The following is a 12,655-nucleotide window of genomic DNA, read 5'->3' on the forward strand; positions in this document are numbered from 1 at the left end:
GTACCCAGACAAGCAGCTTTTCTAATTACTTTTCTGCATATCTAAACCACATATCTAAGTAACGCATACAGAATGTCTAAAAGAAGCCATGTAGTCTAATAGTGAAGTGAATTCTCAGGGAGTTACCTTACTTTACATAAAACATACCTGTGCAAAAGAACTATACATCCTTCAAGCAAGTTGTTAGCTAAGACTGAGACGTTTTATTTTTTTTTTTTAAGAAAATCTTTCTAAAAGAAACACTAAACCACAAAGTCAGAAAGTACCAACAAATCATCATGTTAATAGTCAAAATTTTTTTGGTCAGAGAGGTGGATAAAAACACAGACCAAGCAAAGAGCTTACTCACATTCCTTTCAGGCGTTGCCACATTTTTTCAGTCTGTTCTCCTATGAGATACTTAAAAGTGGTGTTTTCCAATTCTTCAGTTTCTGTAGCAGTAGACCCCATGATGATACTCCTAGGGCAATACAGTTAGTCAGTTTCAGCAGCTAGAACAAGCATTCCTCAGTCCACTACAAATCTTAAAACAGTTATACAGTAGCATCTCTTATCTATCAAAACATTGCAGATTTACAAAGCTGACTGCAGCTTCTGCCAGAATTGCTATTGACTTTGACAGGCATATCCACTGCTCACCACATCACCTCCCTTCAAGCAGACAGCAGTATAAACAGATCCTCTGACCTCACAGAAACAATCGACACATGTGAGCCTGCTACTGTACTACTGACCAACTGAGCGCTCCAGCTCTCCCCCAAAGCAGCTCATTTGTTACTGCTCTGTGCACTGAAGCACATCAGAATTCCTACAGTTTCTGAGATCTATTATGCACAAGAGAAGCGTGAATGACTTTAGCACACCAGAAGAAGCTGAATTCCTCTCTACCAATGGAAGGAGGGCAGGATGTAATAAGAAAACAGATGGTAGGAAACAGTATCAGCAGCACCGCCCTGAGAAAAAAGTGGCTGTTTTAAATGCCAAGGTTTTTGTCTCCTAATTGATCTGGAACCAAGAGTTAAAAATATACCAGCCTCTAACAATAAATTCAACAAATACTAATGACAACAATGAGAAAATAACATAAAAGCCGTACAGAAGACAGACCACCGAGCTCCACAGGTTGTTATTGAAAAATATGTACAACGATGATGCTGTAATCGTGCTTATTCACCTTCTCCTAGCAACTCCGCACAGTAGGTAACTGCCAATTTAACCAGTGGAAAACACGGCAGCTGCAAACAGACTGCTCTGTGAATCCTTTGGGGATTAAAAAAATAAATAAAATGAAACTAGTGTGTCTGCTTGTGTACGTGTGTTGAAGGAAAAGGAGTGTGGGGGGAGGAGAAGGGAAAGAGAGGGAGATGGAGGAGAAGAGAGAAATTGATGCTGTGCTGCTTGTGCATTTTAGAAGAAAAATGAGAGAAAGTGGACATAAAAGGAATCAGAACTGAGTCATCTGCCAAGCTCCCAACACATGGTGAGCTTTCTTTGAAACAAGCACAGATCTTGAGTATGAGCTTCATAACAGCTATGGCTATCTGCAAGCTGCTAAGAAAAATATACTTAAAAGCAATATCTCTTGTTGTTTGTTTGGAGACACAAATGTAGTTTTATTCCTCCCTGCAAGAAGCTTGCCTGTTACCTTGAGGTTTAAGGTAGAGTTATTCATAGACAGTAGACAGGTAACAATATTTAACATTTATTGAGTGTTCACTATGTGTCAGACACTGTTCCCAGTACCTAATAGTATTACTTTTTAAAATTCTTACAAAAAGCCCATGAGGTAGGTAATATTCCCGATTAACAGTTGAGACAATTGAGAAATAAAGACAGTCCTCAGATTTAAATCCAGTCCTTTAAAATAAACACTATGATTTTACTGACAAGAAATCTCCCAGGGGCTTCCCTGGTGGCGCAGTAGTTAAGAATCTGCCTGCCAATGCAGGGTACACAGGTTTGAGCCCTGGTCCGGGAAGATCCCACATGCCGTGGAGCAACTAAGCCCGTGCGCCACAACTACTGAGCCTGCACTCTAGAGCTCGCGTGCCACAACTACTGAGCCCATGTGCCACAACTACTGAAGCCCACGTGCTTAGAGCCCATGCTCCGCAACAAGAGAAGCCACTATAACGAGAAGCCTGCGCACCTCAACGAAGAGTAGCCCCTGCTCGCAGCAACCAGAGAGAAAGCCCGCGCGCAGCGACGAAGACCAAACGCAGCCAAAAAATTTTTTTAAATAAATTTAAAATAAATAAGTAAACTTAAAAAAAAAGAAATCTTCCACTATAAAGTTACTATGTCTATCTAAACAACACTGACTGCATCTAGTCAAAGTTGTAATATGTACAGTTGACCCTTTAACAACCCGGGAGCTAGAGGTGCCCACCCAGCCCTCAGTGGAAAATCTGCATATAAATTATAGTCAGCCCTCCATATACATTGTTCCCCAGTATCCGCTATTCTTCAGTATCCACATTTCCCTGTCAGCATATTCAACCAACCACAGATCAGGTAGTCAACAGTATTTACTATTGAAAAAAATCCATGTATAAGCAGATCCACACAGGTGTTGTTCAAGGGTCAAATATAGAAAAAAATCTTTGCAAAATTTTCTAGACAGTGCCCTCTGATTTACAAGTTAGAAGAGGTTAGTTTTTCTATGCTACCCAGAAATGGATCAATATATCTCCTCTGGGTTTCTGTGGCAACTTAAAGGGAAATTTTCACAATGCCCTGAGTCTCTGACGTCCTGCAAATGAAGGAGGAGGCTGTCCTCAAATTTCTTGCAGCAGGAACCCACTTAGTTGGCAACAGCCTTGATTTCCAAATGGAACAATCATCTACAAAAGCAAAACTGATGGCATCTACCTCATAAATCTGAGGAGAACAGGGGAGACGCTTCTTCCAGCAGCTTTTGTCATTGCTGCCGTTGAACACCGGCTGATTCCAGCATCATATCCTCCAGGAACACTGGCCAGCAAGCTGTGCTGAAGTTTGCTGCTGCCACCCGGGCCACTCCTATCACTGACCACCTCACTGCTGGAACCTTCACTAACCAGATCCGGGCAGTCTTTCACGAGCCACGGCTTCTGGCGGCTACCGTTCCCAGGGCTCACCGCCGGCCTCACCACCGGCCTCTCACAGAAGCTCTTATGTGAACCCGCCCACCATTGCCCCGTGCGACGCAGACTCTCCTCTGCGCCCTGTGGACAATGCCACTATCCCGGGACAACAACAGAGGAGCCCACTCGGGGGTCTGACGTGATGAACGCTGGCGCGGAATGGTCTGCGCATGCGCGGCACCATCTCCCGCGATCACCTCTGGGAGATCAGCCCCATCTCCACTTCCGGAAGAGACGGAAAGGAAGAGCCGGCCGCTGCTGGAAAGGCTGTGACCGAGGGAACCTTTCAGGGTGAATGGCCTGCTCCAGCTCCCAAACTCACTGCTCCTGCACCCGAGGTCACAGACAGGTCTGAAGGCGCAGGTGCCCTCTGTGCCCACCCAGCAGTTCCCCACTGGAGACCGAGCCTCAGCCGCCAGCGAGGACTGTCTGCGGCCCCCAGTGCTCTGGCAACTGAACGGGTAGGAACAACTCCTGAGTGGGCTTAGGCTGTTCTCCCACAGACTCAAACACAAAACGGAAATAAGGTTGACAGAAAATAAACCGTTTCTAGAAAAAAAACAAAAAGAGGTTAAATCAAGTGAAGCCTCAGTTTTCCTCTCTCCAACAAGCTATTTCCTGAACTCGATCTGAATTTAATGTCTTTAGCTAGCAGACAGCTTTACACAATCACAGCCTCACTTTTTTGAGCAGTTACCGGAGTTGTCAGAAATAAGTTAGTCTTTGCTCTGAAAATACTGACTTTACCTTCACTGTGCCTTCATTGATAATCCTAGCTACATTCACTTAATAATCTCTTACCTGACTTTGTTGTTATGAGATAGTCAATGAACATCTGAATTCTGTTCTCAAAGATAAACCACAGGGAAAAAATCTCCATAAAAAGCAAGTACTCCACCACTACTGTTTTATGAGCCAAGATACCAAAGTCTTTGAGGCCACAATGATTTTCTAATTATGCCATGAAATTTCAAGCCCTCACACTGGACAGCTTACAAATAATATTGCAATGTAAAGAATGAGGTCTATTCTACTTAAGTGTGTGTTGGTGAATGTTATCTCCTCATTAAAACTCATTTGCCCTTTGCTTTCAGTATGTCCCTTCTATCATATATTGAATTGATATTTAAGAACTCACAGTATACTGATTACACACATAATACACAAAAATGCTTAATTATTGCATTATATGTTTCATAAAATAAAATAAAATTTTGAACAAGCTACATAAAACAGTTTATTATTAAAATCCTTGGCCAAGACAATCTTCAGCCTTAAGCAGTATCAAAAAGTTATTGCTGTCAATGTAGAGAATTCAAAGCAGTTTTCTTTTCTAATTTATAACTAATGTCTGCAAGATACATTAATAAAATAAAAAATAAAATAAGTCACATTAAAGAGAACAGAGTAGAACTTTGGGAATAGCATACAACTTTTTTTCTAATTAATATGTTGAGAAAATTTTGAAATGTTGCACTCATAAAATTAAACTAAACCAAAAAAATTTGACATGAGAAAGAGAAATAAGACAACAAGAATGGATTCTAAGAAATTAAAATACCCTTCCCAAAACAAAACATTCAATGTTAGTTCTGAGGGGAATTGAGAAAATAGCCCTGAATATAGGGCAAAAATTTATCCAATATGTCTCATCTCTCAGATGTTCAATCTCTTTTGCTTTAACTCTATATACAGGTAAATTATTATAATAAGTAGTTCCTTTATTCTTATTAATTGGAATGTTAAAAATTTGTAGAATGATTTTTCAATATCTATTAATGACAGAATATAATATAGCATAAACTCTGGATCCAGACTACCTGAGTTTGAATCCCTGTTCTTTGACTTAGAGAACAATATGATCTTTTTAAGTTACTATTATGTGTCTGTCTTCTCACGTGTAGAGGAGCGTAATAATATCACCTTCCTCATAAGGTTGATATAAGGATTAAATGAGTTACTATACATAAAGAATTTAGAACAGCATCTGGCACATGGTAACCACCTTATTAAATTGTTAGCATTTATTATTATTGATACAGTTGCATGACTTTTCTCCTTTAGATTGTAATATATTGATAATTATTTATTTCAATTGGTTCACTGATCATGAACTAGTATTTCCCCAATAATTTGTCATAATGTGTTATTGTTTTCAATGCATTGCTGATGTTCATTTTGTTTAGAAAGTTTATATCCTCATCCATAAGTGAAATTGTTCTAAATATTTGTGGCACTAACTTTATTGGTTTTTATATTAAGGTTATACTGGCACCATGTAATGAATTAAAGGGCAAATAGTTTTAAACTCAGAATTCCACACCCAGCAAACTATAACAAAATGACAAAGATAAATGATGACATATTCAGAAAAGCACCAAATTCAAAGAACATATCACTCAAATACTCTTCTAAAATAATTACATGAGTCAGTACACCTCAAAATCAAAAAAGTAATTAGTGACTAAAATCAGAGGCACGTACCTAACCTAGCCATGGAGATTAAAAACAAAATCCGAGGTTTACATCTGTGAAGAAGTGTTAAGAAGAAATTAGTTCAAATTAAAACAAGAAACCAAAGGGATCCAAAAGGATGACTTCAAGAAAAAAAATTGGATTAAATTTATCAAGAATCTCAAAAATTAAAATCATTAATTATTTTATTGATTAAGTAAGAGCACATTATATTTTAATTGACAGGAAAAAAATCCAGAAAAGATGTAAATTTTTAATAATATGGCAGATTAGGTATTCTGAAAATTTCCAGGCTAAACACCATTTTCAAATATTGGGAAAATAATAATAAATATACTTTTGAATGCACAGGAACGTCTATATAAAATGAAGGTGTCAAAATGAAGATGCCCATAATAACAGAGCTTCAAATACATGAAGCAAAAATAATGCAACTCTAAGGAGAAGTACACAAATTCACAATTACAGTCAAATGATCAGATATTTGATACTCCTCACTTTAAAAAACCGATAAAACAAGTAGAGAGAAGCCCATTAAGGATATAAAAGATCTGAACAACACTATCAATAGACTTGAATAATAGACATTTATAGTACACTCCACACAGCAAATACACATTATTTTAAAGTGCACACATTGAATATTTACCAAGGGACACCCCATTCTGGGCCATAAAACAAGTCTCAATAATATTAAAAGGATTCAAATCGTACCAAGTATGTTCTCTGACCCCAGTGGAATTAAATTAGAGAACACTAACAGAGATCTCTGGAAAATTCCCAAATACTTGGAAACTAAATAATACACTTTTAAATAATCCACAGGTCAAAGAAGAAAATAAAAGGGACATAAGAAAGTATTCTGAACTGAATGAGGATGAAAACACAACATATTAAAATCTGTGAGATGAGCCAAAGCAGTACCTATGGGGAAATTTATAGCACTATATTACTATTTTAAAAATAAACAAAGCTCTCCTATTAATGACCTCAGGATCCACATTAAAAAACTTGAAGAGGATGAGCAAATTAAACACAAAATAAGTTAAAAATAAGAAAATAAATATCAGAGCAGAAATCAATGAAATAGAAAACAGAAAAGCAATAGAGACAACCAATGAAATAGAAGGTTGGCTCTTTGAATAGGTCAATAAAATTGACATATATTATTAATGAATAAAATAAGATGTTAAGAACTGTGGTTGTTCTGAGATTTCACCTTTTATACAAGCTTTCAGGTCAGCCTACTACAGTTTCCTGGATGCTGATAAAAAACATTCTTGGGTCAGTGACAAAGAATAATTATAGTGCCCCCACCCAAAAAAAATTTAACTAGTTAACTTCCAATTAACTGAAAAATGGGTAAATGTTGGCATATTCACAAAATGGAATATAACATGGCAATGAAAATGTATGACTTTCAGTAAAAAAAAAAAAAAAAAAAACTATACATATAGGTAAATCTCACAAAAATAAATGTTGAGAAAAAATCAAGTCCAGTAGGAATTTAAACAGCATAAATGTTTGTTTGTTTTTTTAACTAATTGAGAAATACATATATAGTTAGTAAAAGTTTTTATTTAAATGCATAAAGATGATAAACTCTGGATAATGGTAATCTCTGGAAAGAAGAGAGGGAGATGCTACTGAGGTCAATCCATAAGGTTCCTCAAGTGTTCTGGAAGTATTTTATTTCTTAAGTAGGGTGTAAATATGCAGGTTTGTAGGTAATATCTTTATACCTTTTAGTATTTCTGACATATTAATTTAAAAATTGTTTTAAATCTCTAGAGGGAAAAAAAAAGCCGTGGTTAGACTGTAAAATATGGAATGATTCAAAGTAATTAATGACATATAGGAAAAAAAAAACTCCAGATGCTCTTGATAATTGGGACATTTTCTTTTGCGTAGACTGGTGTAGAAAAATACAAAATTAGATTTCCTAGGTATCAACTTAAGAGAAACAAAAAATATAAGTTCACACAAATACCTGCATACCAATGTTTATAGCAGAGTTATTCATAATATCCAAAAAATGGAGACACCTCAAATGTCCATCAACTGATGAATGACTAACAAAATATGGTAAATCAAAACAAAGGAATACTATCTAACAATAAAAAGGAATGAAATAGTGGCACATGCTACTGCATGTATACATCTTTTTATTTATTTATTTGTTTGTTTATTTATTTATGGCTCATTGAGTCTTCATTGCTGCACGCAGGCTTTCTCTAGTTGTGGCCCGCAGAGGCTACTCTTCGTTGTGGTGTGTGGGCTTCTCATTGCGGTGGCTTCTCTTGTTGCGGAACATGGGCTCTAGGCACACAGGCTTCAGTAGTTGTGGCTCATGGGCTCTAAAGCACAGGCTCAGTAGTTGTGGCACATGGACTTAGCTGCTCCACGGCATGTGGGATCTTCCCAGACCAGGGCTCGAACCTGTGTCCCCTGCATTGGCAGGCAGATTCTTAACCACTGCACCAGCAGGGAAATCCCAACAACATGTATAAATCTTAAACCATTTTTCTAAGAGAAAAAAATCAGACAAGCCAAATCTATACAGTCAGAAAGTAGATTAATGTTTACCTGAGGCTGGCAGGTAGGAAAGGGGATTAATTGTAAATGGACATGAGGGACCTTACTGGGGTGATGAAAATATTGGTGGATTATGATGAAGATTTGCATCACTTGGTAAGTTTACTAAATATCTTGAAATGGTATAGTTAAAAGGGATGAATTTTATGGTGTGCAAGTTATACCTCAACAAAGTTGTTTAAAAAGCAAAGAAAAAGGAATTCTATTTCTTTCTCAATGGGTCCTAAATATATAGTATATTCTACATCAATAACAGTTACATAATTATAAAATTATCAAATGCTATTTATCAGTTTAAGTTTTCAGAATTCAACCTGTAGGCAAAATATGAATTATTATATTTACAGAATAAAATATAAATGTTCTAAACCTTAATAAAAGTGGTAGTATAGCTTCCAGATATTGGGAGAAAAACAGGGGGACGAGAGGTGGAGGAAAGTTTATAATCACTGATACACTCAGTTTATATTGAGGGATTTCAACAATATTGTCTGAAGCTGATCAATCAAGACATTGAAGTTTAAGTGTAAACTTCTTACAGAAGTGTACATATAATATGTTACAATTATTACCAATATGATCCAAAAGTAATAATTCAACTTAAGAAAATTAGGAAGAGAGGACAAGTTCCTGGTTTCTCAGAGTATGAAGACATCAAGTAATGTTTGATGTTGATAGATCAAAATATCGAGGTTTGAGTTCCACGAATATGGAACTGATCACCAGAGGAAGTAAATGAGAATTCAAGGTGGCTACTAATGAAGAGTAGGACTTGTAGCAGTTATAGGAAAGTCAGTGGGAAATTTGATATTGTGTAACTTTCTCTCCTATTTGATCTTTTTTTTTTTTTTTTACTATGCTCATATATTACATAATAAAAACTAAGGGAGATATTTGAATATATCTTTAATACCCTGTTGGCACACATTCAACTCAAGTTTAAAAATTAACTTATCATCTATTTCAAACCAGCTTTTCCTCCAAATTTCCATGTAAACTGGTACTTTCATTTTTAAAAAATAACTTTCATTTTTATTTTGCTTTTTTGGATTTTTTGTATTATTTTAAATTTTATACAATAGTTATATGTATTTTTTAATATTCAGGAAATTTTGTTCTTGGCTCCTACTTGTCCTTCATGTCCCACTCCCACACTCCAAGTACATTCAGTTCTATCCCTGGTAATAACTCAATATTAACCCCCTCTTGCCATTCTCTCTACCACAGCCTTTCCCCAACAACTGTTAGAACCCTCTCTATTTCTTAAGATAAATTTGTATAGAAAAAATATTGTGTCAAGGGTTATAAATCTAGTATTAGTTCCTTAACATTTACTCAAATTTATTCCCTCATCTGCAATCTGTGAATGCTCCAATCTCAGGGTACACTAACTAATAATATTACCTATTTTTCTTTCAAATTATTTACCAATATGATAAGCAAAAATGTGTTTTTAAATTGGTTATTGAGATTTTTTAGTATTAACTTTTTTTTGGCTCTTTGTACCACTTTAACAAAATACTTGCTCCACTTTTTGTTCATTTTTCTCTTACAGAGTTTACAATTTTTATTACTGATTTGTAAATGTTCTTTAGGTATTTATATTAACCTTTGGCTTATCATGAATGATGAAAGTTTTTCTTGTTTACCATTTGTAATTTACTTTTTATCATTTTTTTTGGTGTCATTTAGACCTAATTTTTATGTAGTCAAATCTGTTTATTCTCTGTTGTTCTGCTATTGTTCTTTTGCCTTGGAGGCTTTTCCCCATGTTGATATCCAATACTTAATGACTTCAATTTTATTCTAATTGATTAACAGTTTTATTTTGTTTATTTAATGATCTAATTTATGTGGAATTTATGTGAAAAGTACACATCTAGCTAATTTTTCCCAGAGATTTCACCCAAAGTCTGGAACCATTTGTTGAAATTTTTCTTCTGCCCTCACTGATTTGTATCGCAGCCTTTATCAAACAATATATTTTTATATATACTGGTATTTTGTCCCTGAAGCATCTGTGCTGTTTTATTGCTCCATCTGTCTGTTATGTAAGTCCCACAGTTTTACTAATAAGATTTTGATGCATTTTAAACTATATTTAATGGACATTATTTTCAAGTGCTTTTTCCAGACATACATTTTCTGTCAATCTTGCATCAGTATTTCAATAATTGTACACATTTTATCAGTAAGGAAACTGACGTAGGAGAGATTGAGCTCTACGGCTAGTACATGACAGAGTTAGGATTTAAACCTAGTGTGTAATTCCAAAGCTAGTACACTTAAATTCTTTTTTTTTTTTAACTAAAGGGAAACTTTCTTTAGTTTTTTTTTAATTGAAATACAGTTGATCTACAGTGTTGTGTTAGTTTCAGGTGTACAGCAAGGTGAGTTAGTTATACATATATATTTTTTTACATTCCATTATAGGTTATTACAAGATATTGAGCATAGTTTCTTGTATTATACAGTAGGTTCTTGTTGTTTATCTATTTTATAGATAGTATGTGTATATTTGAATCCCAAACCCTAATTTATCCCTCCCCTACCCCTTTCACCTTTGGTAACCATAAGTTTGTTTTCTATGTCTGTGAGTCTATTTCTGTTTTGTAAATAAGTTCATTTGTATCATTTTTTTAGATTTCATACATAAGCGATATCATATGATATTTGTCTTTCTCTTTCTGGCTTACTTCACTTAGTATGATAATCTCTAGGTCCATCCTCTGTAGTCTTCTTTTTAAAGCAATCTGATTTAAAAACAAGTTGAGGTCAAGAGAAGAAAGAACATGAAATCGTGTAAGAGAGAGTCAGACAGACAGACAGACAGGAGGGAGAGATGGACACTGGTCAGAAACTTCCACATCAGATCTTTTACATCTTGGAAATGAGGTGGACAAGAGATTCTGGTCAGTTCATCATTTTCTTTAGTCTTCGGCTCAGTGTTCTTCTCCAGTGAGTGGACGCTCTTTCCTCAGGCTCACTTGGAAGGCCAAGGCCTCTGCTTGGGCCTTACTCCAGACCTGGGCAATCTCATTTGTGAGCTTGAGTTTCTCTCCTGAATGGGCCTCCAGCGCCTGGTATCTCTGGCCTTCCTTTCCAATTCTTTCTGTGTAATCCTCAACACACTTATTCAGTGCTTCTTCATATGTGTGGTAGCCTTTGATCAAGTCCTGTTTCTCAAACCACCTGAAAAGGTTAAAGAGAGGGATTTTTCCATGTAGTTCAGTCTGCGATAAGTTGATCTTTTTCTCTCAGAATCTTCTGGATTTCAGCTTTTGGTAAGTAAGTGCCTTCTGTTTCTGAGCCGCCTCCACTGCCTGGTACACAGTCTCCTCAAACCCGTCCATGATCTTCCCCATCTCCAGCTTCTTCTCGGAGAGCCCCTCACATCTGCTCTTCAGCAGCAGGTTCTCCTTTTGTGTCGCTTCACCATAGCGTCCAAGTCCCTGCTGTGCTGCATCATATCCGCGATGGGCACGTACCCCCGGCCCGAGGACACACAGGGCCAACCTGGCACAGGAGCATCCCGAGCTCGGAAGAAATCAAATTCCACCAGCTTGGCCTCAGGCGGACTTCCTGAGGAAGGGGCGTTGGCTTCGCCCGCACTACCTGTCTCAGGGGTCACAGGCGTCGGTCTCTGAGGGCTGTCTTTAAGGAGTGGGTCAAACTTGTGGTATAAGGACTGTTTCCTCAAGGGCGACTCCTTGAACGAGACAGTCCCAATCTGCTCCACATAATCCACCTCGGGGCTCGGAAGTGCTCCTCACTCCAGTCCGAGGCAGCTCGCGCGGGCCGCCGCTGTGTCAGCGGGCGAGGCAGTGGCTTTTTGCCGGGGCTGCTGGTGGGAGCCAGTGAGCAGCAGAATTCGCCGTTCCCTCAGCCCGCGGCTCCCACACAGTGTGCACCACAGGCGTCGTCCGCTGAGGAGAGCCCTCCGCAGCCACAGGCCCCACGCTTAGCAGCTCGGCCGCAGGGCCCAGCGGCTCCTTCGGGGGCCATATGGGGGCCGGACCTCTCCACGGCCTCGGATCAGGTTAAAGTTTGGGTCGTCCAGCGTGTCCCAGGAAAATGCCCTGAGGGTAGTAAGAACCGGGGCATTTTCCCGCCTCGGCCTCCGGCCTCCTCTGTGCCCCTTTGAGGCCGGTTCTCTCCCCCAGTTTCCTAGGTGAGGAAAGCCTTTTGCTGGTGGCAGCACCAGAGAAGCCAGATTCTAGCTCCATGGGCCACTCCTGGCATGGTCGGCCATTTGGCCATGGGCCTCTTCCTTATGAGGCCTTCCGAGGGCCGGCGGCCGCGTTCTCAGGGGCAGAAGTCTCGAGCAGGGAACGGGCCAGCCTGGTGGGTCTGCGAGGGGCCCTTCTTCTCCTCTGGCTTCTGAGGACCCTGCGTTCTGTCTTGGGACGCCATCCCTGAAGGGTCTTCCACAATTTCGGAGGAGGATGTGATGCTTTTAT

The 12,655-nt window shown here is 38.3% G+C and overlaps 1 protein-coding gene and 1 pseudogene across 7 annotated transcripts in view; both read right to left on the minus strand.

Moving 5' to 3' along the window:
* PDE1A (phosphodiesterase 1A) overlaps positions 1-4,014 on the minus strand; it is a 351,645-nt gene extending 347,631 nt beyond the window's left edge. For 2 of the 6 annotated variants that reach the window (XM_082631382.1, XM_082631376.1), the window contains exons 1-2: positions 640-682; positions 350-460 (exon numbers count right to left, since the gene is read on the minus strand). In XM_082631382.1, coding sequence (XP_082487508.1) covers positions 350-460; positions 640-644 — 116 coding nt within the window. In that variant the 5' untranslated portion in view covers positions 645-682. The other 4 variants (XM_082631377.1, XM_082631380.1, XM_082631378.1 and 1 more) reach the window with 4 other exon arrangements.
* Positions 4,015-10,953: 6,939 nt separating this feature from the next.
* Positions 10,954-12,200, minus strand: LOC309809379 (transforming acidic coiled-coil-containing protein 3-like; annotated as a pseudogene). The gene is made up of 2 exons: positions 12,096-12,200; positions 10,954-11,943 (listed from the first exon to the last, which is right to left on the minus strand). The product of its transcript is annotated as a transforming acidic coiled-coil-containing protein 3-like (transcript).
* Positions 12,201-12,655: the final 455 nt, after the last annotated feature.

The sequence above is a fragment of the Mesoplodon mirus genome (assembly GCF_964341445.2).
Source record: "Mesoplodon mirus genome assembly, chromosome: 8".
Classification (NCBI taxonomy): domain Eukaryota; kingdom Metazoa; phylum Chordata; class Mammalia; order Artiodactyla; family Ziphiidae; genus Mesoplodon; species Mesoplodon mirus.